At 40.6% G+C, this 27,129-nt stretch overlaps 1 protein-coding gene across 1 annotated transcript in view; it reads right to left on the bottom strand.

The window, feature by feature from the left end:
• The window catches only part of LOC110288938 (dynein axonemal heavy chain 7-like), a 326,234-nt gene that overhangs the window by 111,298 nt on the left and 187,807 nt on the right, over positions 1-27,129 (bottom strand). The window contains exons 42-45 of the mRNA XM_085837019.1: positions 25,171-25,400; positions 14,348-14,678; positions 2,212-2,558; positions 1,104-1,284 (exon numbers count right to left, since the gene is read on the bottom strand). Of these exons, the coding sequence (XP_085693145.1) occupies positions 1,104-1,284; positions 2,212-2,558; positions 14,348-14,678; positions 25,171-25,400 (1,089 nt within the window). The remainder of the gene's footprint in view (positions 1-1,103; positions 1,285-2,211; positions 2,559-14,347; positions 14,679-25,170; positions 25,401-27,129) is intronic.

Raw genomic sequence — 27,129 nt, 5'->3', positions numbered from 1 at the left:
AGTTCCCAGATGAAAGACACACAATCTTTATATTTATTATAAGCCTTAGTCAGTACTAAAGCGGGGCAGATATTTATCTACCTTTTATGCTATTAGAATCTATTTTCCCACCCATAATTCCTAGTTATAATATGATATGTTTCATCTGGGCAGCTCTTAACTCCAATTGGCCAGCCCTCATGTCTATGTTTTCATGATTCCTCTACCCCATGGTGGCTTCCTCATCTCTCCACCTTATCCCTCCTTGTAGTTCTCCTCAGACGTCAGATTCAAGAATCCTGCCTTTTTTTTTTTTTCTTCTACTCAGCTACTGACTGTAGGCATCTTTATTCACCAATCAGGGATAACTTGGGGCAAGTTTATATAGTGTCACTTGGGTATGTCACTTAGGTAAGTCACTTAGGTATAAACAGACTTTCTCATTCCTGGAAGCAATCATACTTTGGGGGCCAGTATTTTGCATAATAATATAAACAAAAGTTCAAACCTCTACATACACAGGCACACACATCATAAACACATAGTAGAAAATTTGAATTTTTCCTAAAAAATAAAGGTATCTTATACATAACAAGCTCTTGATAAGTGTTGACTGCTATAAAATATTGGTATATATTTCAGTTACAGAATCAGACTTTGGCAGTTACTTTGTATAAATGGGCTCCCTATATAAATTATGACAATGGCTTTGGTCTTAAGAGTGTTTTCAGTAATGGTTTTGAGAATGCTCATCACAGCTCTCCCAGGGCTGTTGTGTGAGTTCTCTCAATCCTCCTTGTGAAATGAGAAGAGATGGAAGTAGCCCAGCTTTCATTTTCTAAGGATGACAAGTGAATGACTGATGTTTTGTGGACCAAGGGGCCACACTGCTTTATACTACATGGCTGTTGGGGCTCTCATGTCACGTGGTCATGTTTCAATACCAGAATCCCTCCAAGTTCCAGGGCCATGCAAAACCAGGTATTGGGTAGGTCTGGCCTTGGAACCATAACTCGCTAATCATGACCAGGAAGAAAACAGAACTGGTGAATTTTGTGCTGGCCACAAAGTCTTTCTTATTTCTGAGGTGATCCCAGTTCACATTTGCAATTGTCAGCACCTACCTGGTTTTCCAAGTCTGCTTTCTTCTGCTTATTCAACTCAAGTGTGTCTTGGAGTTTGGCCAGCTTGTCCTGAACCTCATGCAGGGCAGCCTGCTTCTTTCTAAGGCCTTCCATAGCAATCCTCAGCTTCCCTTCGGCTGCAGCCAGCTTTATCTTTTTGGGAGCTACAATTTTTGCCACTCTACAAAACAATCAAGTTGGGAAATTAAATCCCCCTGAACATATGGAGCTTTGTAATGCCAATTTACCTTCTGAATACTCTTTGCAAGGACTTAAGACACTTCTTTATGCAGAACTAACACCTAGTTGTAGAGTCCATATTTCATCTAAGAATCAAATCTGATACAAAGTATGAAAACTGATGGTTAAGACTTGTGGGGTAAGAGAGCAGGTAAGGAGCTGTCATCCCTCAGAGTCTCTCAAGCTGGCCAGGAACTTGCAGGGTAGGCTAAGACAGCCTATGCCTATTTTAAGTTCTAAGGCCACACCTATTGCACTACTGCCTACCCAGTACTGAGATTCTAAGTTAGTGCTACTATGATTGGCTTCTCTTATGTGTTCAGTGGGTTGAACACGGGTTCTTATGCAGTAAGACAAGTACTTTATAGAATGAGCTGTCTCTCCAGCCCAAATAGTCCTATGTCCTAGTGCTGGTGATAGAATCTGTGTCCTTGTACATGCTAGGCAAGTTCTCTACCACTCAGCTGTACCCCAACATCTTCCCTATTTTAAATAAAATTTACAATTTTAAGATATAAAAAAGTCAATCTTTACTACCATGCCATAATTTTGTTTATTTTTAAGTGACTTAGTACAAGTTTAGTACTTCTTCAATTTAATTTTTCAACATAGTAAATAAATAAAAGCTTTGGGGAGACTTTAGAAATATTTTAGTAAAGAGTATTCCTAACTCCCAAAACTTTAATGATCATTAAATTATATATTACTTTTAACTGCTACAGTTTGGGCTCTAAGAAAAATAAAAGCAGCAATTGAGACACGTGTTTTCTGACCACCCTTTTTCTCACATGGGCTCCTAGCTTCCTCTTGTCTATATGAATGGGAGGTCAAACCCAACAGCCCCGACAGGTTTCTTCGCCACACTCACTTGTCATAGGAGTCCATTGCTATGACCCACTTGCACAGACCCTCAGCAGCTGTTGAAGCATTCCGGATCTTCTCTGGAACAAAGTCTGGGTTGGGGATATAACTCTTCCTTATGATATTCATATAAGCAGGAGGAATATTGTCTTTGTCGTACTCATGAAGTGACTGCAGAAACCTTATGTCACCGAGAAGTCTCTTAGCAGGGCCCCAGAAATCCTCAATTTTCTTCCCAGAACCTGTTGGGTCAGGGATTTTGTCAGCTTTGATCCCTTTCAATATGCAGACAGCTTCCATGACAAGTTTGACGCCAGCAGGGGGACTCTTCATGGACTTCACAACAGTGATATCCTTGAAAAGCAAGGTTTTTATTATTAATAGAAATAAATCTTTGCTTGTATACCCATTGAAGTCATATTGACGAGTCCAATCTTTCAAATTAGATTTTAAGGTATTCTGAGGAATGGACATTTTCTGTTTTGGGCAGAAATGGCAGCAATGGTAGAATCATGGCACGAATTTTGACAAGTCAATTGGGAGGGATTTTTTTTTTTTCAGATATTTTCTTTATTTACATTTCAAGTGCTATCCTGAAAGTTCCCTGTACCCTCTCCCAGCCCTTCTCCCCTATTTACCCACTCCAACTTTGTGGCCCTGGCATTCCTCTGTACTGGGGCATATAAAGTTTGCAATACCAAGAGGCCTCTCTTCCCAGTGATGGCTGACTAGGCCATCTTCTGCTACATATGCAGGTAGAGACACGAGCTCTGGGGGTACTGGTTAGTTCATATTGTTCCTCCTATAGGGTTGCAGACCCCTTCAGCTCCTTGGGTGCTTTCTCTAGCTACTCCACTTGATGGGGATTGCATTGAATCTGTAGATTGCTTTTAGCAGGATAGCCATTTTGACTGTATTATTCCTGCCAATCCATGAGCATGGGCAATCTTTCCATCTTTTGAGATCTTCTTCAATTTCTTTTTTCAGAGACATGAAATTCTTATCATACAGATCTTTCACTTCCTTAGAGTAACAACAAGGTATTCTATATTATTTGTGACTATTGTGAACGGTGTTGTTTCCCTAATTTCTTTCTCAGCCTGTTTGTCCTTTGTGTAGAGAAATTCCATTGATTTGTTTGAGTTAATTTTATATCCAGCTACTGCACTGAAGCTGTTTATCAGGTTTAGGAGTTCTCTGGTGGAATTTTTAGGGTCACATATATACTATCATATCATCTGCAAAAAGTGATATTTTGACTTCTTCCTTTCCAATTTGTATCCCCTTGATCTCCTTTTGTTGTCTAATTGCTCTGGCTAGGACTTCAAGTACTATATTGAATACGTAAGGAGAAAGTGGGCAGCCTTGTCTAGTCCCTGATTTTAGTGGGATTGCTTCGAGTTTCGCTCCATTTAGTTTGATGTTGGCTACTGGTTTGCTGTAGATTGCTTTTATTATGTTTAGGTATGGTCCTTGAAATCCTGATCTTTCTAAGACTTTTATCATGAAGGGGTGTTGGGTTTTGTTAAATGCTTGCTCATCATCTAACGAGATGGTCATGTGGTTTTTGTCTTTGAGTTTGTTTATATAGTGGATTACGTTGATGTACTTCCATATATTAAACCATCCCTGCATTCATGGGATGAAGCCTACTTGGTCATGGTGAATGATTGTTTTGATGTGTTCTTGGATTTGGTTTGCGAGGATTTTATTGAGTATTTTTGCATTGATATTCATAAGGGAAATTGGTCTGAAGTTCTCTTTCTTTGTTGGGTCTTTGTGTGGTTTAGGTATCAGAGTAATTGTGGCTTCATAGAATGAGTTGGGTAGAGTACCTTCTGTTTCTATTTTGTGGTATAGTTTGAGTAGAGTTGGAATTAGGTCTTCTTTGAAGGTCTGATAGAACTCTACAGTAAACCCATCTGGTCCTGTGCATTTTTTGATTGGGAGACTATTGATGACTGTTTCTATTTCTTTAGGGGAAATGGGACTGTTTAGATCGTTAATCTGATCCTGATTTAACTTTGGTACCTGGTATCTGTCTAGGAAGTTGTCCATTTCATCCAGGTTTCCCAGTTTTGTTGAGTATAGCCTTTTGTAGTAGGATTTGATGATGGTTTGGATTTCCTCAGGTTCTGTTGTTATGTCTCCCTTTTCATTTCTGATTTTGTTAATTAGGGTGCTGTCCTTGTGCCCTCTAGTGAGTCTGGGTGAGGGTTTATCTATCTTGTTGACTTTCTCAAAGAACCTGCTCCTGGTTTGATTGATTCTTTGAATACTTCTTTTGTTTCAACTTGGTTGATTTCAGCCCTGAGTTTGTTTATTTCCTGCCATCTACTCCCCTTTGGTTTATTTGCTTCGTTTAGTTTTATATCTTCATGGTGTGCTGTCAGGCTGCTAGTGTATGCTCTCTGTAGTTTTTTTTGGAGGCACTCAGAGATATGAGTTTTCCTCTTAGGAGTGCCTTCATTGTGTCCCATAAGTTTGGGTATGTTGTGGCTTCATTTTCATTAAACTCTCAAAAGTCTTTAATTTCTTTATTTCATCCTTGACCAAGCAATCATTGAGTAGAGGGTTGTTCAGTTTCTATGTGAATGTTGGCAATTCTATTATTTATGCTGTTATTGAAGATCAGTCTTAGTCCATTGTGATCTGATAAGATGCATGTGATAATTTCAGTATTTTTGCTTCTGTGGAGGCTTGTTTTGTGACCTAGTATATGTTCAATTTTGGAGGCGGTAACATGTTTTGCTGAGAAGTAGTTGTGTTCTTTTGTTTTAGGATAAAATGTTCTGTAGATATCTATTAAATCCACTTGTTTCATAACTTCTGTTAGTGTCCATGTGTCTCTGTTTATTTTCTCTTTCCAGGATCTTTCCATTGGTGAGAGTGGGGTGTTGAAGTCTCCCACTATTATTGTGTGAGGTGCAATGAGTGCTTTGAGCTTTACTAAACTTTAATGAATGTGGCTGCCCTTGTATTTGGAGCATAGAGATATTCAGAATTGAGAGTTCCTCTTGGAAGATTTTACCTTTGATTGAGTATGAAGTTGCCCTCCTTGTCTTTTGTGCTAACTTTGGGTTGGAAGTCAGTTTTGTTTGATATTAGTATGGCTACTCCAGCTTGTTTCTTAGTACCATTTGCTTGGAAAATGGTTTTCCAGCCTTTCACTCTGAGGTAGTGTCTGCCTTTTTCCCTGAGGTATGTTTCCTGTAAGCAGCAAAATGTTGGGTTCTGTTTGTATAACCAGTCTGTTAGTCTGTCTTTTATTGGGGCATTGAGTCCATTGATATTAAGAAAAATTAAAGAAAAGTAATTGTTGCTTTCTGTTATTTTTGTTGTTAAAGGTAGGGTTCTGTTCTTGCAGGTGTCTTCTTTTAGGTTTGATGACAGATTACTTTCTTGCTTTTTCTAGTCAGTAGTTTCTGTCCTTTTTGTGTGTTTTCCCTTTATTATTCTTTGAAGGGCTGGATTTGTGGAATGTTATTGTGTGAATTTGGTTTTATCATGGAATACTTTCGTTTCTCCATCTATGGTAATTGAGAGTTTTGCTGGGTATAGTAGCCTGGGCTAGCATTTGTGTTCTCTTAGTGTCTGCATAACATCTGTCCAGGATCTTCTGGCTTTCATAGTCTCTGGTGAAAAGTCTGGTGTTATTCTGATAAGCCTGCCTTTATATGCTACTTGACCATTTTCCCTTGCTGCTTTTAATATTCTATCTTTATTTAGTGCATTTGTTGTTCTGATTATTTATGTGTCAGGAGGAATTTCTTTTCTGGTCCAGTCTATTTGAAGTTCTGTAGGCTACTTGTGTGTTCATGGGCATCTCTTTCTTTAGGTTAGGGAAGTTTCTTCTATAATTTTGTTGAAGATATTTGCTGGCCCATTAAGTAGAAAATCTTCATTGTCATCTACTCCTATTATCCATTGGTTTGGTCTTCACATTGTGTCATGGATTTCCTGGATGTTGTGAGTCAGGATCTTTTTGCATTTTGTATTTTCTTTGATTGTTGTGCTCATGTTCTCTATGGAATGTTCTGCACCTGAGATTCTCTCTTCCATCTCTTGTACTCTGTTGCTGATGTTCACACCTCTGTATTTTCTGATTTCTTTCCTAGGCTTTCTATCTCCAGTGTTGTCTCCCTTTCGCTTTTCTTTTATTGTTTCTACTTCCCTTTTTAGGTCTTGGACGGTTTTGTTCAATTCCATCACCTGTTTGGTTGTCTTTTCCTGTAATTCTTTATGGGATTTTTGTGTTTCCTCTTTATGTACGTCTACCTGTTTAGCAGTGTTTTCATGTAATTCTTTAAGGACTTTTTCCTGTTTATCAGTGCTCTCCTGTATTTATTTAAGTGAATTATTAATGCCCTTCTTAGAGTCTTCTACCAGCATCATGTAATACGATTTTAATTTTGAGTCTTGCTTTTCGGGTGTGTCGGGGTATCCAGGACTGGCTGAGGTGGGTTCTAATGATGATGGGTGATCTTGTTTTCTGTTAGTAAGATTCTTTTTTTTTTAATTTTTAATATTTTTTATTACATATTTTCCTCGATTACATTTCCAATGCTATCACAAAAGTCCCCCATAGCGCCCCCCACTTCCCTACCCACCCATTCCCATTCTTTTGGCCCTGGCATTCCCCTATATTGGGGCATATAAAGTTTGCAAGTCCAATGGGCCTCTCTTTCCAGTGATGGCCGAATAGGCCATCTTTCAATACATATGCAGCTAGAGACAAGAGCTCCGGGGTACTGGTTAGTTCATAATGTTGTTCCAACTATAGGGTTGCAGATCCCTTTAGCTCCTTGGGTACTTTCTCTAGCTTCTCGATTGGGAGCCCTGTGATACATCCAATAGCTGACTGTGAGCATCCACTCCTGTGTTTGCTAGGCCCCTGCATAGTCTCACAAGAGACAGCTATATTAGGGTCCTTTCAGCAAAATCTTGCTAGTGTATGCAATGGTGTCCGCGTTTAGAAGCTGATTATGGGATGGATCCCTGGATATGGCAGTCTCTAGATGTTCCATCCTTTCATCACAGCTCCAAGCTTTGTCTCTGTAATTCCTTCCATGGGTGTTTTGTTCCCAATTCTAAGAAGGGGCACAGTGTCCACATTTTGGTCTTCATTCTTCTTGAGTTTCATGCGTTTAGCAAATTGTATTTTATATCTTGGATATCCTAAGTTTTGGGCTAATATCCACTTATCAGTGAATACATATTGTGTGAGTTCCTCTGTGATTGTGTTACCTCACTCAAGATGATGCCCTCCAGGTCCATCCATTTGGCTATGAATTTCATAAATTCATTCTTTTTAATAGCTGAGTAGTACTCCATTGTGTAAATGTACCATAATTTCTATATCCATTCCTCTGTTGAGGGACATCTGGGTTCTTTCCAGCTTCTGGCTATTATAAATAGGGCTGCTATGAACATAGTGGAGCATGTGTCCTTTTTACCGGTTGGGACATCTTCTGGATATATGCCCAGGAGAGTTATTGCTGGATCCTCCGGTAGTACTATGTCCAATTTTCTGAGGAACCGCCAGACTGATTTCCAGAGTGGTTGTACAAGCTTGCAATCCCACCAACAATGGAGGAGTGTTCCTCTTTCTCCACATCCTCGTCAGCATCTGCTGTCACCTGAATTTTTGATCTTAGCCATTCTGACTGGTGTGAGGTGGAATCTCAGGGTTGTTTTGATTTGCATTTCCCTGATGATTAAGGATGTTGAACATTTTTTCAGGTGCTTCTCTGCCATTTGGTATTCTTCAGGTGAGAATTCTTTGTTCAGTTCTGAGCCCCATTTTTTAATGGGGTTATTTGACTTTCTGGAGTCCACCTTCTTGAGTTCCTTATATATATTGGATATTAGTCCCCTATTTGATTTAGGATAGGTAAAGATCCTTTCCCAATCTGTTGGTGGTTTTTTTGTCTTATTGATGGTGTCTTTTGCCTTGCAGAAGCTTTGCAGTTTCATGTGCTCCCACTTGTCAATTCTCGATCTTACAGCACAAGCCATTGCTGTTCTATTCAAGAATTTTTCCCCTGTGCCCATATCTTCAAGGCTTTTCCCCACTTTCTCCTCTATAAGTTTCAGTGTCTCTGGTTTTATGTGAAGTTCCTTGATCCACTTAGACTTGACCTTAGTACAAGGAGATAGGAATGGATCGATTCACATTCTTCTACATGAAAACAACCAGTTGTGCCAGCACTATTTGTTGAAAATGCTGTATTTCTTCCACTGGATGGTTTTAGCTCCCTTGTCGAAGATCAAGTGACCGTAGGTGTGTGGGTTCATATCTGGGTCTTCAATTCTATTCCATTGGTCTATTTGTCTGTCACTATACCAGTACCATGCCGTTTTTTATCACAATTGCTCTGTAGTAAAGCTTTAGGTCCGGCATGGTGATTCCACCAGAGGTTCTTTTATCCTTGAGAAGAGTTTTTGCTATCCTAGGTTTTTTTTTATTCCAGATGAATTTGCAGATTGCACTTTCTAATTCGTTGAAGAATTGAGTTGGAATTTTGATGGGGATTGCATTGAATCTGTAGATTGCTTTTGGCAAGATAGCAATTTTTAAAATGTTGATCCTGCCAATCCATGGGCATGGGAGATCTTTCCATCTTCTGAGATCTTCTAGAATTTCTTTCTTCAGAGACTTGAAGTTTTTATTATACAGATCTTTCACTTCCTTAGTTAGAGTCACGCCAAGATATTTTATATTATTTGTGACTATTGAGAAGGGTGTTGTTTCCCTAATTTCTTTCTCAGCCTGTTTATTCTTTGTGTAGAGAAAGGCCATTGATTTGTTTGAGTTAATTTTATATCCAGCTACTTCACCGAAGCTGTTTATCAGGCTTAGGAGTTCTCTGGTGGAATTTTTAGGGTCACTTATATATACTATCATATCATTTGCAAAAAGCGATATTTTGACTTCATCTTTTCCAATTTGTATCCCTTTGATCTCCTTTTGTTGTCGAATTGCTCTGGCTAGGACTTCAAGAACTATGTTGAATAGGTATGGAGAAAGTGGACAGCCTTGTCTAGTCCCTGATTTTAGAGGGATTGCTTCAAGCTTCTCACCATTTACTTTGATGTTGGCTACTGGTTTGCTGTAGATTGCTTTTATCATGTTTAGGTATGGGCCTTGAATTCCTGATCTTTCCAAGACTTTTATCATGAATGGGTCTGGGATCTTGTCAAATGCTTTTTCCTCATCTAACGAGATGACCATGTGGTTTTTGTCTTTGAGTTTGTTTATATACTGGATTACGTTGATGGATTTCCGTATATTGAACCATACCTGCATCCCTGGGATGAAACCTACTTGGTCAGGATGGATGATTGTTTTGATGTGTTCTTGGATTCGGTTAGCAAGAACTTTATTGAGGATTTTTGCATCAATATTCATAAGGGATATTGGTCTGAAGTTTTCTATCTTTGTTGGGTCTTTTTGTGGTTTAGGTATCAGAGTAATTGTGGCTTCATAGAATGAGTTGGGTAGAGTACCTTCTGTTTCTATATTGTGGAATAGTTTGTGAAGAACTGGGATTAGATCTTCTTTGAAGGTCTGATAGAACTCTGCACTAAACCCATCTGGTCCTGGGCTTTTTTTGGTTGGGAGACTATTAATGACTGCTTCTATTTCTTTGGGGGATATAGGGCTGTTTAAATCATTAACCTGATCTTGGTTCAACTTTGGTACTTGGTACCTGTCTAGGAACTTCTCCATTTCATCCAGGTTCTCCAGTTTTGTTGAGTATAGCCTTTGGTAGAAGGATCTGATGGTGTTTTGGATGTCTTCAGGATCTGTTGTTATGTCTCCTTTTTCATTTCTGATTTTGTTAATTAGGATGCTTTCCCTGTGCCCTCTAGTGAGTCTGGCTAAGGGTTTATCTATCTTGTTGATTTTCTCAAAGAACCAGCTCCTTGATTGGTTGATTCTGTGAATAGTTCTTCTTGTTTCCACTTGATTGATTTCGCCCCTGAGTTTGATTATTTCCGGCCTTCTACTCCTTTTGGGTGAATTTGCTTCCTTTTGTTCTAGTGCTTTTAGGTGTGTTGTCAAGCTGCTAATGTGTGCTCTGTCTAGTTTCTTTTTGGAGGCACTCAGAGCTATGAGTTTTCCTCTTAGAAATGCTTTCATTGTGTCCCTTAAGTTTGGGTATGTTGTGGCTTCATTTTCATTGAACTCTAAAAAGTCCTTAATTTCTTTCTTTATTCCTTCCTTGACCAAGGTATCATTGAGAAGAGTGTTGTTCAGTTTCCACGTGAATGTTGGCTTTCTATTATTTATTTTGTTATTGAAGATCAGTCTTAGTCCATGGTGATCTGATAGGATGCATGGGACAATTTCAATATTTTTGTATCTGTTGAGGCCTGTTATGTGACCAATTATGTGGTCAATTTTGGAGAAGGTACCATGAGGTGCTGAGAAGAAGGTATATCCTTTTGTTTTAGGGTAAAATGTTCTGTAGATATCTGCCAGATCCATTTGATCCATAACTTCTGTCAGTTTCACTGTGTCCCTGTTTAGTTTCTGTTTCCATGATCTGTCCATTGGTGAAAGTGGTGTGTTGAAGTCTCCCACTATTATTGTATGAGGTGCAATGTGTGCTTTGAGATTTACTAAAATGTCTTTAATGAATGAGGCTGCCTTTGTATTTGGAGCATAGATGTTCAGGATTGATAGTTCCTTATGGAGGATTTTACCTTTGATGAGTATGAAGTGCCCCTCCCTGTCTTTTTTGATGACTTTGGTTTGGAAGTCAATCTTATCAGATATTAGAATGGCTACTCCAGCTTGTTTCTTCATACCATTTGCTTGGAAAATTGTTTTCCAGCCTTTCATGCTGAGGTAGTGTCTATCTTTTTCTCTGAGATGAGTTTCCTGTAAGCAGTAAAATGTTGGGTGTTGTTTGTGTAGCCAGTTTGTTAGTCTATGTCTTTTTTTCGGGGAGTTGAGTCCATTGATATTAAGAGATATTAAGGAAAAGTAATTGTTGTTTCCTGTTATTTTTGTTGTTAAAGTTGACATTCTTTTCTTTTGGCTGTCGTCTTTTAGGTTTGTTGAGGGATTACTTTCTTGTTGTTTCTAGGGCGTGGTTCCCGTCCTTTTATTGGTTTTTTCCTGTTATTATTCTTTGAAGGGCTGGATTCGTGGAGAGATAATGTGTGAATTTGGTTTTGTCGTGGAATACTTTGGTTTCTCCATCTATGTTAATTGAGAGTTTGGCTGGGTATAGTAGCCTGGGCTGGAATTTGTGTTCTTTTAGTGTCTGTATAACATCTGTCCAGGATCTTCTGGCGTTCATAGTCTCTGGTGAGAAATCTGGTGTAATTCTGATAGGCTTGCCTTTATATGTTACTTGGCCTTTTTCTCTTACTGCTTTTAGTATTCTATCTTTATTTAGTGCATTTGTTGTTTGATTATTATGTGTTGGGAGGTAATTCTCTTCTGGTCCAGTCTATTTGGAGTTCTGTAGGCTTCTTGTATGGGCATCTCTTTCTTTAGATTTGGGAAATTTTCTTCTATAATTTTGTTGAAGATGTTTACTGGTCCTTTGAGTTGAAAATCTTATTCTCATCCACTCCTATTATCCGTAGGTTTGGTCTTCTCATTGTGTCCTGTATTTCCTGGATGTTTTGAGTTAGGATCTTTTTGCATTTTCCATTTTCCTTGATTGTTGTGCCGATGTTCTCTATGCAATCTTCTGCACCTGAGATTCTCTCTTCCATCTCTTGTATTCTGTTGCTGATGCTCGCATCTATGTTCCCAGATTTCTTTCCTAGGGTTTCTATCTCCAGTGTTGCCTCATTTTGGGTTTTCTTTATTGTGTCTACTTCCCTTTTTAGGTCAGTATGGTTTTGTTCATTTCCATCATCTGATTGGATGTGTTTTCCTGTTTCTCTTTAAGGACTTCTACCAGTTTGGTTGTGTTTTCCTGTTTTTCTTTAAGGACTTGTAACTCTTTAGCCATGTTCTCCTGTAGTTCTTTAAAGTCCTTCTTGATGTCCTCTATCATCATCATGAGATATTCTTTTAAATCCACGTCTAGCTTTTCAGGTGTGTTGGGGTGCCCTGGACTGGCGAAGTGGGAGTGCTGGGTCCTGATGATGGTGAGTGGTCTTGGTTTCTGTTAGTAAGATTCTTACGTTTACCTCTCGCCATCTGGTAATCTCTGGAGTTGTTATAGTTGTCTCTGTTCAGCGGTTGTTCTTCTGGTGATTCTGAGTATCGTCTGTCAGCAGACCTTGGAGACAGGCTCTCTCCTCTGAGTTTCAGTGGTTAGAGCACTCCCTGTTGACAAGCTTTCCTCTTAAAGGGAAGGTGTACAGATATCTGGCGTTTGGACCTTCTCCTGGCCGAAGAAGTAGGCCGAAAACAGGACCTTTCCCAGATGCTGTGTTGCTTTGGCAGGTCACAGAAGCTGTCAGCTTTTGTGGTGCACACTCTCAGCTGTGCCAACTACGTTCCTAAGTTCAGAGGAGTCCTGGATCCAAGATGTGCTCCCTGCTCCTGAGGCAGAGGGCTCCTGTGCAGGGCAGAATACAGTCTTCCAGCTGGGAGGGTGCTGGATGTCTGCAGCCCAAAAAGGGTGCTGCCTCAGCGGCTCTGTGGCTCCGGCCTGTCCCAGAAGCTGTCTGCCTCTGTGGTCCTCACTCTCACCTCTGCAGACTAAGTTCAGCGGAGCCCCGGAGCCAAGATGGCATTCCCTGCAGGGCAGATCACTGTCCTCGGGCTGGGAGGGTGCCGGATGTCTGTGGCCCCAAAAGGGTGCTGCCTCAGCGGCTCTGTGGCTCCCGCCTGTCCCAGAAGCTGTCTGCCTCTGTGGTCCTCACTCTCACCTCTGCAGACTAAGTTCGGCGGAGTCCCAGAGCCAAGATGGCGCTCCCTGCAGGGCAGATCACTGTCCTCCGGCTGGGAGGGTGCCGGATGTCTGCGGCCCCAAAAGGGTGCTGCCTCAGCGACTCTGTGGCTCCCTGTTAGTAAGATTCTTAAGTTTACCTTTCACCATCTGGTAATCTCTGGTGTTAGTTGTTATAGTTGTCACTTGCTGGATCTTTGTTCCTCCTGTGATTCTGTTAGCCTCTTTCAGCAGTTCTGGGAGTCCAGCTCTCTCCTGAGTCTCCGTGATCAGAGCACTCTTTGCAGGCAAGCTCTCCTCTTGCAGTGAAGGTACACAGAGGTTTGGCGTTCAGACCTGCCTCCTGGTTGAAGATGAAGGCCCAAAACAGGGCCTGTCCCAGAAGATGTGTTGCCTCTGTAGTGTGCACGCTCACCTGCACAGACTGGTCTCTGAGGGACCCAGGACACAAGATGTCTCTCTCACCTGCTCTGGCAGTCAGAGCCCTCAAGGGGGCCACCTCTCCTCTGCCAGGGAAGGTGCCAGGATGTCTGGAGCCCAGAAAGGGGCCTGTCTCAGAAGCTGTGTTGCTTCTGCAGTCCATACTCTCACCTTTGCAGACTGGTTTCTGAGGGACAAGGGACACAAGATGGCTCCCTCACCTGCTCAGGGAGGGAATCTTTTATTATTTATGTATTTATTTATTATAATTACTTTTAGATATTTTCTTCATTTACATTTCAAATGCTATTCTGAAAGTCCCCTATACCCCCTCCCCCACGCCCTGATCCCAAACCCACCCACTCCTGCTTCCTGGCCCTGGCATTCCCCTGTACTGGGGCATATGATCTTCGCAAGACCAAGGGCTTCTCTGGAGGGAATCTAAAAACAACAACAACAAAATAATCGTGGGAAATTACAGTGGGGGCAGTGGGGAGTGGCACAAGATTTTTGAAGGAACCTCCATGATAGAGAAAGTCTGAGCAGGAAGAAGAGGAGGTAGAACTAGCGGGGGTACTGAGGGCAGCAGTGGTGGCAGTCAGTGGCAACTGCTCCTGTGGTGGTGGTGGTGGTGGTAAAAGTTGTAGTAGTGGTGGTTGTGGTGTCAACTGGCAGCTTTGACCCTTTTCAAAAATGCCTTTGTCATGAAAACACATTTCTTTTGAGGTAAACTAGGGGATTCTCTTGCCAATTAAAAAAATGTTTGCAAAATATGAATGCTAATTTGAGAGGAGCTAAACTGTGGTCCCCCACTCCCACCCCATGGCAAAGCTCAACTCAGAGCACAGCTCTCACCTGTGCGGTCAGGGTATCAAGGGCAGCCAGTGCAGACTCCAGGATGGGTAGGGCTTCGGCCAAGTCGGCATCGCATTCATCTTTGATGGCTTTGGCTGCCATGGCTTGATCGTTCGCTACTGTTTCGTCAGCTTTCACGATTTTCTCAGTTTTGGCCACCTCCATGGACTCTCTCTCAATTATTATCATCATTTCGTCAACCTCTCTGCTGGCAACTTTTAACTGCGGATGCAGCGCCTCCAGCTCACTCTGCATGGTGGCCACCTGTGACGAAGCCGAGTCCAGCTTATCCAAACCCACCTCGTATCTCCTTTTCATTTTCATCACTTCACTGGAAACAAACAAATGAAATGAGGTGAGATGTGCAGATCTGTTTATCGCATCAAGGGACATCCTGCAAGCTCTTGAGTCTTTCACCCCTTTTGAAGTAACCAAAGGTGTGGTCTAAAATTCCTTCACAGGTACTAGGTGTGAAAAAATACAAAATTATGAACAAAACAACACTGGATTGTATACAGTTATGACCAACCAGTCATAACTTTCAGTACTTTCTGTGTTTTCAGTGCCTCTGGGTATATAACAAGCTCCCAAGAATAAATAAAAACACTAGTAACAAGGGAAAAAGCCTCCTGTACCAAAAATAAGAAGGCTCCCTGTAACGTTAGTCTCCACTGTGAGCTGCTACCAACAATACTATAGTTCTTGCAATAGTTACTTACTTCAAAGAGACCTTGATGCCCAAAATAGGTCATTTTGAATATTTCCATAGATGAAAATGTATTCAAAAGTTATTACATCTTCCCACCTGTTAGGAAGTTGAGACTAGCCAGGCTGGGTTACATCAGCCTAGGGTACACAATGAGAACTGTATTCAAAATGTATTTAAATTACATCTTGAAATAGGAATTTTTATTATTAAGACAAAAGGAGATATTCACACTCAATACTTTCTATGCAAAGTGATTTTTAAAGGAATAGTAACTGATTAGAAATAATTTTAGTCCTTTAAAAATTTTAATATTCTTTGAAATGCTTGTTCATGTATGATCTCTATTAAGAAAAATCTCCTTGTCTAAAACAATTCATTTTAAAATATTACCTTTATTCAAAAGTGCTATATTTCAAAAGTCAAGAAGTAGCTGGAGTAAGACACTAACTTGAGGTATACAAAGGAGCCAAGCTTGAGATATTCCAAAAAAACCCAGATTATTATATACAAAGTAACTCAAAGGAGGAAAAGCAAAACCAACCACAGGAAAGGCTGTGATAGGGAAGGAAAAGAAAGTCAGAAACATACATTTCTATCATGTGTTGAATTCCCCCTGACAAAGTAAAATATTTGACAAAAATAGGAACAGAGGCACAGATATATGTTCAGTCCTATATTATATGTAAGTTTGGTCTGTGTCAAAGCCTGGAGCTCTACAAAGGTTTTGCTCCTGTCAGCATGAGATAGTAACAGTACTCATCTCAGGTGACATTTTAAGTACTGACTTTTGGTCAGATGACACGATGACTTGGTTTTCCAGTTATAACTGGCTATTGAGAGATCTGGGTTTTAAGCAACTGAAATGACCACAAATACAAGGTATGAATTCTAGTTGAAATTAGAAGAGAACTTTAAAATTTTAATTTACAAGAACATTTGAAATTGTTCATCAAAGAACCTTCTCTGTACAACAAAGCCAGCCAATTACAGAAACCCACAGCTGGACATAATACAAAGAACGCTGTGTTGGAGAGAGCTCATCCCTGCTGGGCAGATGCATCTGTGATACAGCTCCTGCACCTATGGCTCAGGGACATCAGAGAAAGGGGGGCAGAAAGATTCTAACATCCAGGTTATGAGGAAATCTGTTTTGAGGTCATCTTTCTTAGAAAGGGGTACATAAACCAAGACTGGAACAAACGCAATATGAATAGAAATGTTAACATGGATGGGAAAATCTCACAAGGTCCCACCAGAGTCAAGGAACACAGGCAACTAGTGACTGCCAAGAGAGAGAGAAATAGTCTTTCCCAGGGATGAGTTCCTGACTGTTTGTCAAACACAAAGTGGTCAACCCTGCAATCATATATACAAACAACAAAAATGGACTCTGCAGGTTATACTTATAGTGTGTGTGTGTGTTTGCATGTGTATATGTGTGTATATAAAACAATAATTTAGGAAAAAGAGGCTATCAATTTGAGAAGGAGATGTGGGAGGGATTGAAAGAAGGAAGGAATGGGAAAGGAGAAAAGATAGTATTTTAATCTAAATGTAAAAATAAATATTAAAAATTAATTTCCAGAAAACTATAAAGGGAAACTGAAGGATTAAAAACTTGAAAGGGTATTGAAAGTATCTGAGATGCCCACAAAGCCATGACTTTTCAACCTTACCCTCAGTTCATGTCTTGTTAGCTTTACCTTGCTTTCAATTGGGATAACCTCAAATACCATGAATGTATAAGTAAGAGTCTTGCTCATGAATGATATCCAAAATTTAATCTCTGAGAATTTATGGTCTTCCTTCATAGGCAAATCAAAAAGAACAAGCAAGATCGCTTTAGGTAAAGAATCTTGAGAGCCAAATTCAAGTAGCAGCCTTGGGTGGGAATTGCAGATTTCATTAGACAGATGGAAAGTTTACTAATGGTAAGACTCACTGGGGTGTGGCTCAAAGGGACCAGGACAGCCCAGCTGGGAGAGGGTAGCATAAGGAATGTCCTGTAAGTGTCTTGGTACCATCTTGTTCAATATGAGATACAAGACTTCAAAATACTTATGCTCTTGAGCTGGCTACTGGGAGGTTGTGAATTTAATTATGGAAATATGTACTAATATTTCATGTTAAGGAATCTGTTTTAAGTATTTTTTAATATTTAAAAGAATTTGTTCTGTTAGGTTAATAGTCTTGAATCCATTGTAAATATAATGTAATTGAGCCATAGATTATGATCTCTGTTTTAGATTTTTTAAAAAAATCTTTAGAATTTTATAATGTATAATTTATGGTTCACAGTACAGATAAGTTTGATTAACTACATTCATAAATCATTTAAGTAACTAAACTTGATTTGTTAAACCTAAGATAAAAATACATCAAGTGTAAAAATGCAAAGCTATCAGGCTCCCTGCTGCAGGGAATGTTACTGTGCCTCTCTAAAGTCTCTCTAAGTCTTGCTTGTTTTCCCTTTGCAAAAATGCATAAATACAATATAGAATTCACTTTAGTGAGCATTTGAGACCCAGTACTAACTGAAGGTTTTCTTAGGGGACATCACTAAAATTTTCTAAAATTTCAACTTGCTGCGAGTTTAAAGTTAATACATCTTAAATTTTAGAATATGCATTCCAACTATTAAGTTTTTAGACAGAAAGAAAGTCTAGGGCCAACTTTTCTGAAAACGCATGTTGACACTTGCTGTTGCATAGTTTACTAACACTTTCTAAACTTTTAGCTTCTGATCTTAATGTTAGTAAGTTTTAAATTCAAGTGCATTTCAAGTATAAGCAAAGGACGTTTGAGATCAGTTTCTCTGAAAACCTCATGTTGACACCGGCTATAGCATGTGCCTCTTGCGCTCTGTACTGATATTTTTCTTTTTTTTTTTTCTTTTTTTTTATATTTTTATTACATATTTTCCTCAATTACATTTCCAATACTATCCCAAAAGTCCCCCATAGCGCCCCCCACTTCCCTACCCACCCATTCCCATTCTTTTGGCCCTGGCATTCCCCTATATTGGGGCATATAAAGTTTGCAAGTCCAATGGGCCTCTCTTTCCATTGATGGCCGACTAGGCCATCTTTCGATACATATGCAGCTAGAGACATGAGCTCCAGGGTTCTGGTTAGTACATCATGTTGTTCCAACAATAGGGTTGCAGATCCCTTTAGCTCCTTGGGTACTTTCTCTAGCTTCTCCATTGGGAGCCCTGTGGTACATCCAATAGCTGACTGTGAACATCCACTCCTGTGTTTGCTAGGCCCCGGCATCGTCTCACAAGAGACAGCTATATTTGGGTCCTTTCAGCAAAATCTTGCTAGTGTATGCAATGGTGTCAGCGTTTAGAAGCTGATTATGGGACGGATCCCTGGATACAGCAGTCTCTAAATGGCCCATCCTTTCATCACAGCTATGAACTTTGTCTCTGTAACTCCTTCCCTGGGTGTTTTGTTCCCAATTCTAAGAAGGTGCACAGTGTCCACACTTTGGTCTTCATTCTTCTTGAGTTTCATGCGTTTAGCAAATTGTATCTTATATCTTGGGTATCCTAAGTTTTGGGCTAATATCCACTTATCAATGAATACATATTGTGTGAGTTCTTATGTGATTGTGTTACTTCACTCAAGATGATGCCCTCCAGGTCCATCCATTTGGCTAGGAATTTCATAAATTCATTCTTTTTAATAGCTGAGTAGTACTCCATTGTGTAAATGTACCATAATTTCTGTATCCATTCCTCTGTTGAGGGACATCTGGGTTCTTTCCAGCTTCTGGCTATTATAAATAGGGCTGCTATGAACATAGTGGAGCATGTGTCCTTTTTACCGGTTGGGACATCTTCTGGATATATGCCCAGGAGAGGTATTGCTGGATCCTCCGGTAGTACTATGTCCAATTTTCTGAGGAACCGCCAGACTGATTTCCAGAGTGGTTGTACAAGCTTGCAATCCCACCAACAATGGAGGAGTGTTCCTCTTTCTCCACATCCTCGCCAGCATCTGCTGTCACCTGAATTTTTGATCTTAGCCATTCTGACTGGTGTGAGGTGGAATCTCAGGGTTGTTTTGATTTGCATTTCCCTGATGATTAAGGATGTTGAACATTTTTTCAGGTGCTTCTCTGCCATTCGGTATTCCTCAGGTGAGAATTCTTTGTTCAGTTCTGAGCCCCATTTTTTAATGGGGTTATTTGACTTTCTGGAGTCCACCTTCTTGAGTTCTTTATATATATTGGATATTAGTCCCTTATCTGATTTAGGATAGGTGAAGATCCTTTCCCAATCTGTTGGTGGTTTTTTTGTCTTATTGATGGTGTCTTTAGCCTTGCAGAAGCTTTGTAGTTTCATGAGGTCCCACTTGTCAATTCTCGATCTTACAGCACAAGCCATTACTGTTCTATTCAGGAATTTTTCCCCTGTGCCCATATCTTCAAGGCTTTTCCCCACTTTCTCCTCTATAAGTTTCAGTGTCTCTGGTTTTATGTAAAGTTCCTTGATCCACTTAGACTTGACCTTAGTACAAGGAGATAGGAATGGATCGATTCGCATTCTTCTACATGTTAACAACCAGTTGTGCCAGCACCATTTGTTGAAAATGCTGTCTTTCTTCCACTGGATGTTTTTAGCTCCCTTGTCGAAGATCAAGTGACCATAGGTGTGTGGGTTCATTTCTGGGTCTTCAATTCTATTCCATTGTTCTATTTGTCTGTCACTATACCAGTACCATGCAGTTTTTATCACAATTGCTCTGTAGTAGAGCTTTAGGTCCAGCATGGTGATTCCACCAGAGGTTCTTTTATCCTTGAGAAGAGTTTTTGCTATCCTAGGTTTTTTGTTATTCCAGATGAATTTGCAGATTGCACTTTCTAATTCGTTGAAGAATTGATTTGGAATTTTGATGGGGATTGCATTGAATCTGTAGATTGCTTTTGGCAAGATAGCCATTTTTACAATGTTGATCCTGCCAATCCATGAGCATGGGAGATCTTTCCATCTTCTGAGATCTTCTAGAATTTCTTTCTTCAGAGACTTGAAGTTTTTATTATACAGATCTTTCACTTCCTTAGTTAGAGTCACGCCAAGATATTTTATATTATTTGTGACTATTGAGAAGGGTGTTGTTTCCCTAATTTCTTTCTCAGCCTGTTTATTCTTTGTGTAGAGAAAGGCCATTGATTTGTTTGAGTTAATTTTATATCCAGCTACTTCACCGAAGCTGTTTATCACGCTTAGGAGTTCTCTGGTGGAATTTTTAGGGTCACTTATATATACTATCATATCATCTGCAAAAAGCGATATTTTGACTTCATCTTTTCCAATTTGTATCCCTTTGATCTCCTTTTGTTGTCGAATTGCTCTGGCTAGGACTTCAAGTACTATGTTGAATAGGTATGGAGAAAGTGGACAGCCTTGTCTAGTCCCTGATTTTAGAGGGATTGCTTCAAGCTTCTCACCATTTACTTTGATGTTGGCTACTGGTTTGCTGTAGATTGCTTTTATCATGTTTAGGTATGGGCCTTGAATTCCTGATCTTTCCAAGACTTTTATCATGAATGGGTGTTGGATCTTGTCAAATGCTTTTTCCGCATCTAACGAGATGACCATGTGGTTTTTGTTTTTGAGTTTGTTTATATACTGGATTACATTGATGGATTTCCGTATATTGAACCATCCCTGCATCCCTGGGATGAAACCTACTTGGTCAGGATGGATGATTGTTTTGATGTGTTCTTGGATTCGGTTAGCAAGAACTTTATTGAGGATTTTTGCATCAATATTCATAAGGGATATTGGTCTGAAGTTTTCTATCTTTGTTGGGTCTTTTTGTGGTTTAGGTATCAGAGTAATTGTGGCTTCATAGAATGAGTTGGGTAGAGTACCTTCTGCTTCTATTTTGTGGAATAGTTTGTGAAGAACTGGGATTAGATCTTCTTTGAAGGTCTGATAGAACTCTGCACTAAACCCATCTGGTCCTGGGCTTTTTTTAGTTGGGAGACTATTAATGACTGCTTCTATTTCTTTGGGGGATATAGGGCTGTTTAGATCATTAACCTGATCTTGATTCAACTTTGGTACCTGGTATCTGTCTAGGAACTTCTCCATTTCATCCAGGTTCTCCAGTTTTGTTGAGTATAGCCTTTGGTAGAAGGATCTGATGGTGTTTTGGATGTCTTCAGGATCTGTTGTTATGTCTCCTTTTTCATTTCTGATTTTGTTAATTAGGATGCTTTCCCTGTGCCCTCTAGTGAGTCTGGCTAAGGGTTTATCTATCTTGTTGATTTTCTCAAAGAACCAGCTCCTTGATTGGTTGATTCTTTGAATAGTTTTTCTTGTTTCCACATGGTTGATTTCACCCCTGAGTTTGATTATTTCCTGCCGTCTACTCCTCTTGGGTGAATTTGCTTCCTTTTGTTCTAGTGCTTTTAGGTGTGTTGTCAAGCTGCTAATGTGTGCTCTCTCTAGTTTCCTTTTGGAGGCACTCAGAGCTATGAGTTTTCCTCTTAGAAATGCTTTCATTGCATCCCATAAGTTTGGGTATGTTGTGGCTTCATTTTCATTGAACTCTAAAAAGTCCTTAATTTCTTTCTTTATTCCTTCCTTGACCAAGGTATCATTGAGAAGAGTGTTGTTCAGTTTCCACGTGAATGTTGGCTTTCTATTATTTATTTTGTTATTGAAGATCAGCCTTAGGCCATGGTGATCTGATAGGATGCATGGGACAATTTCAATATTTTTATATCTGTTGAGGCCTGCTTTGTGACCAATTATGTGGTCAATTTTGGAGAAGGTACCATGAGGTGCTGAGAAGAAGGTATATCCTTTTGTTTTAGGATAGAATGTTCTGTAGATATCTGCCAGATCCATTTGATTCATAATTTCTCTTAGTTTCACTGTGTCCCTGTTTAGTTTCTGTTTCCATGATCTGTCCATTGGTGAAAGTGGTGTGTTGAAGTCTCCCACTATTATTGTATGAGGTGCAATGTGTGCTTTGAGCTTTACTAAAGTTTCTTTAATGAATGTGGCTGCCTTTGTATTTGGAGCATAGATATTCAGGATTGATAGTTCCTCTTGGAGGATTTTACCTTTGATGAGTATGAAGTGTCCCTCCCTGTCTTTTTTAATGACTTTGGGTTGGAAGTCAATCTTATCAGATATTAGAATGGCTACTCCAGCTTGTTTCTTCATGCCATTTGCTTGGAAAATTGTTTTCCAGCCTTTCATTCTGAGGTAGTGTCTATCCTTTTCTCTGAGATGAGTTTCCTGTAAGCAGCAAAATGTTGGGTCTTGTTTGTGTAGCCAGTTTGTTAGTCTATGTCTTTTTATCAGGGAGTTGAGTCCATTGATATTAAGAGATATTAAGGAAAAGTAATTGTTGTTTCCTGTTATTTTTGTTGTTAAAGTTGGCATTTTGTTCTTGTGGCTGTCTTCTTTTAGGTTTGTTGAGGGATTACCTTCTTGTTGTTTCTAGGGCGTGGTTCCTGTCCTTGTATTGGTTTTTTTCTGTTATTATCCTTTGAAGGGCTGGATTCGTGGAGAGATAATGTGTGAATTTGGTTTTGTCGTGGAATACTTTGGTTTCTCCATCTATGTTAATTGAGAGTTTGGCTGGGTATAGTAGCCTGGGCTGGAATTTGTGTTCTTTTAGTGTCTGTATAACATCCGTCCAGGATCTTCTGGCTTTCATAGTCTCTGGTGAAAAATCTGGTGTAATTCTGATAGGCTTGCCTTTATATGTTACTTGGCCTTTTTCTCTTACTGCTTTTAGTATTCTATCTTTATTTAGAGCATTTGTTGCTCTGATTATTATGTGTCGGGAGGTATTTCTTTTCTGGTCCAGTCTATTTGGAGTTCTGTAGGCTTCTTGTATGTTCATGGGCATCTCTTTCTTTAGATTTGGGAAGTTTTCTTCTATAATTTTGTTGAAGATGTTTGCTGGTCCTTTGAGTTGAAAATCTTCATTCTCATCCACTCCTATTATCCGTAGGTTTGGTCTTCTCATTGCGTCCTGTATTTCTTGGATGTTTTGAGTTAGGATCTTTTTGCATTTTACATTTTCCTTGATTGTTGTGCCGATGTTCTCTATGGAATCTTCTGCACCTGAGATTCTCTCTTCCATCTCTTGTATTCTGTTGCTGATGCTCGTATCTATGGTTCCAGATTTTTTCCTAGGGTTTCTATCTCCAGTGTTGCCTCATTTTGGGTTTTCTTTATTGTGTCTACTTCCCTTTTTAGGTCTAGTATGGTTTTGTTCATTTCCATCATCTGTTTGGATGTGTTTTCCTGTTTTTCTGTAAGGACTTCTACCTGTTTGATTATGTTATCGTGTTTTTCTTTAAGGATTTGTAACTCTTTAGCAGTGTTCTCCTGCAATTCTTTAAGGGATTTTTGTGCTTTCTGTTCATTGTCTTCTGCCTGTTTAGCAGTGTTCTCCTGCATTTCTTTAAGTGTGTTATTAAAGTCCTTCTTGAAGTTCTCTATCATCATCAGGAGATATGCTTTTAAATCCGTGTCTAGCTTTTCCGGTGTGTTGGGGTGCCCTGGACTGGGCGAAGTGGGGGTGCTGGGTTCTGATGATGGTGAGTGGTCTTGGTTTCTGTTAGTAAGATTATTACGTTTACCTTTCGCCATCTGGTAATCTCTGGGGTTAGTTGTTATCGTTGTCACTGTTTAAAGATTGGAGCAGAAGCTGTGTTCCACTCACCAGCAGTCTCTAAATCCTGCGGCGGGGGTCGTGGGTAGCTGACGGTACCCCGGTGCTGGTCCAGCCGGAAGAGGCCTGTGGTCCTACACAGGCCGTTTTTCTGCTTCCCTAACTAATGCAGTCTCTGGTCCCGTGTGCAATTGGATTGGAGCAGAAGCTGTGTTCCACTCTCCAGAAGTCTTAAGATCCTGTGGTGGGTGTTGTGGGTAGCTGGTGAGTGTCAGCCGACCCTGCGCCCCAGCTGCCCCGGTGCTTTTCTGACCGGAAGAGGGTTGTGGATCTATGTAGGCCGGATTTCTCTCTCCCCAACCAGAGCAGTCTCAGGTCCCTCGTGATTGGACTGGAGCAGAAGCTGTGTTCCACTCACCAGCAGTCCCAAAATCCTGCGGCGGGGGTCGTGGGTAGCTGGCGGGTGTCAGGCAACCCTGCGCTCCCGCTACCCCGGCGCTGATCTGGCCGGATGAGGCCTGTGGCCCTACTCAGGCCGGTTTCTGCTTCCCTAACTAATGCAGTCTCAGGTCCCGCGCAATTGGATTGGAGCTGAAGCTGTGTTCCACTCACCAGCAGTCCCAAAATCCTGTGGCGGGTGTCGTGGGTAGCTGGCGGGTGTCAGGCAACCCTGCGCTCCCGCTACCCCGGCGCTGATCCAGCCGGATGAGGCCTGTGGTCCTACTCAGGCCGGTTTCTGCTTCCCTAACTAATCCTGACATTTTTCAAATGGAAGGTTAGTAGAGAAGAAAAGCCATCTCTAAAAACTGAATGGTGGACTCTGGGATTGTGGCTGTAGAGATCCCAAAGCGAAGGATTTTCCATCAGCGTATTCCTAAGAAAAGGGGAAAACCACCACTCTTAAATGGTCCTTACTCAACATCACTGTCAAGGAATCCTAGGCATTTACCCTAAGGGAACACCTTGCTCTTCTATGTGTGGGGGAAACATGTTCTTGAAGGTGCACATGTGTATTTGTGTTTTGCAGCCAGTGGTCAACTTGGGATTCATTCCTCCAACACCATCTACTTTGATAAAGCTGGCTGGGCAGCAAGCCTCAGGGGGTTGGCCTGTCTCCATCTTCCAGAACTGGGATTATAAATACACGCTGTCATGCCCACCCAGTGTCTCCTCCCTGCTGTGGTTCCGAGGATTACAATTGAGGTCCTCATGATTGTACAGCCATCTCTTCAGTGATACCTCGATACTTGCAGTAAATGCAATGATTAATTTATAGTGTACTAGGCAACATCATTACACCCAAGAATAGACTGCTTCCTACCATGACTCTGTAAGCACTGACTCCCAGTTTTAGTAAAACATTATATTCATAGCATTTGTTTGCACCATTGCTATGTCATTTTTTGTAAACATTTTAAAACTTTCATTGCTTACTTAAAGAGAGAACATTTCATCCTTACTTTCTTTTCTTTTCTAACAACAGTTTGAAGGTAGAGATCAATTCCAGGTAGGAGGTGGGAGTCACATAATTATATCTTTGAAGTTCGTTGTGGAAGGATGTTGATAAGTTGATAGTAGAAGTGTGGAACCTTTTACACATGTCAATACAGCCTTCTTGGATTTCCTCTGACATCTCAATGTCTTCCAGGAACCGTGAAGCAACCGCTTCCAGAGCATCTTCTGGCCATGACTAAATTTAAAATGAATATTTTAGCAATTCATCAAGGTGGGTAATATGATCCTGTCACTGCAGCGGCCTTTTGCAATATGTGGGATGACAATAGAGAGGAATAGTTTGGGACACACAGTGGGAAAGACATGCTCATGAAGAGCCTTCTTCCTGCCCTTGCCTGCTTGAGACAAAATGATGGTGGTGGCCAGGGCTGGTAGCAACTCTCTCCAGTTTACTCTGGGTTTAGAGACATAGTTACCAAGTGTTAACAGGACAAAGAAAGGGGAAGGGGATCTAAACTCAGTGTGTGTTTCCTTGTGTATGCTATGTATTATTTCATTTAATCCTCCTCTCTCTTTTTATAATTTCCCGTTAAAGGACAGAATCACATAAATGACTACAACCTATCTCTTGGATAGCTCAGGCACCTCAATGTCAACAAGCCTGTACCACAATATCTCCTTCCCCATCAGAGCTGTATTCTTTCTCAACTCAGCAAACTTCACCATCAGTCACCAACGTGTCAAAACCCAGGATCATCCTTTCTCTGCTCCACGGCCTCAGACCTCTATGTGTTGCATGAGAAAGTTCTACAGCATTGCAAGCCTAACTCTCCCTTCTCCTCATCATGTCCAAACTCCCTTCTTTCCACACCACTGCCATCCTCGCTCACATGTTTGTTATCTTTAGCCAATATGTTCCACTGTTACCCTTGCTGCCTTTGGTCTTCAGAAAGGCACAAAATGTCTTTACAAAATAGAAACCACCCTCATAGCACACTTCCCAGTACAACTCAGGAAGTCCTCCAGTATGCATTTGAAAAGATCCCAACCATCTTGCAAATTTCTATCTGATTTGGCCCTTTCTAACTTTCTGACCTCAACCATGACACCTCCCTCTGAGTTCCTCTACTCCTGTTATCCCAACCCCTTCTCTACCATCCAGCCCCATTTTCTCTAATTCACATCTTTCCCAAGATCTTGGTCCTGGTCAGTTTTGTGTGTTTGTTCTGTTCTGTTCTGTTCTGTTCTGTTCTGTTCTGTTCTGTTCTGTTCTGTTATGTTATGTTCTGTTCTGTTCTGATCTGATCTGTTCTGTTTTTCTTTTAAAGGCTGACTGTAGAAAGCCTTGGCTCCCTGGATGTACCTCCTCATCTCTTGTTGATACAATATTACCTATTAGGTACAAAGCAAGGAAGAAGGGAACAAAGGATGCTCACCTGAAGTAAATTGTGAGGCCATAGAGGTATAGAGCCTATGTAAATTTCCAGCATCTTAAGTGGTTGTGTCAGATCTACACATAGGATTTCAACTACAGCACCACACGAATGTGGGAAGGCTGCTCTGTGGTGCCACGGAAAACCAGGAGAATCGGACTTCTCACACATTTACTGCTTTTCTGCCCCCTACCCCCCACCATCTTTGTCATAGCTTCTCTGGTCTCAGCCTGTGCTTTCTGAGAAAATTTCTACTACAAAAATTCCCACAGTGTTTTTCCTTGAATTTTTGTTGGGTTTGGTAAATAGGGCAGAGGATGGAATAAGCCAGAGGGTGGAGGTCTGTCTGTCTTCTACATGTCATCCCATCCTGCCCTCTTGGCTCTCTTCCCCATACAGTGCTTCTGTGACCAGTCCCTCCCAAGTTCTTCTCAGCTAGGACATGGAGTATGGTGCTTCCTATCAGGATCCTGATATAAGGATAGACTAATCCTAAAATTTTGTTCTGGGATATATTGATATTAATGGATG

The sequence above is a fragment of the Mus caroli genome, unplaced genomic scaffold, assembly GCF_978045245.1.
Source record: "Mus caroli unplaced genomic scaffold, Mus_caroli_1 scaffold_1, whole genome shotgun sequence".
Lineage (NCBI taxonomy): Eukaryota > Metazoa > Chordata > Mammalia > Rodentia > Muridae > Mus > Mus caroli.
Note: the sequence above shows the minus strand (reverse complement) of the source record. Positions and strands in the feature narration are given on the sequence as shown.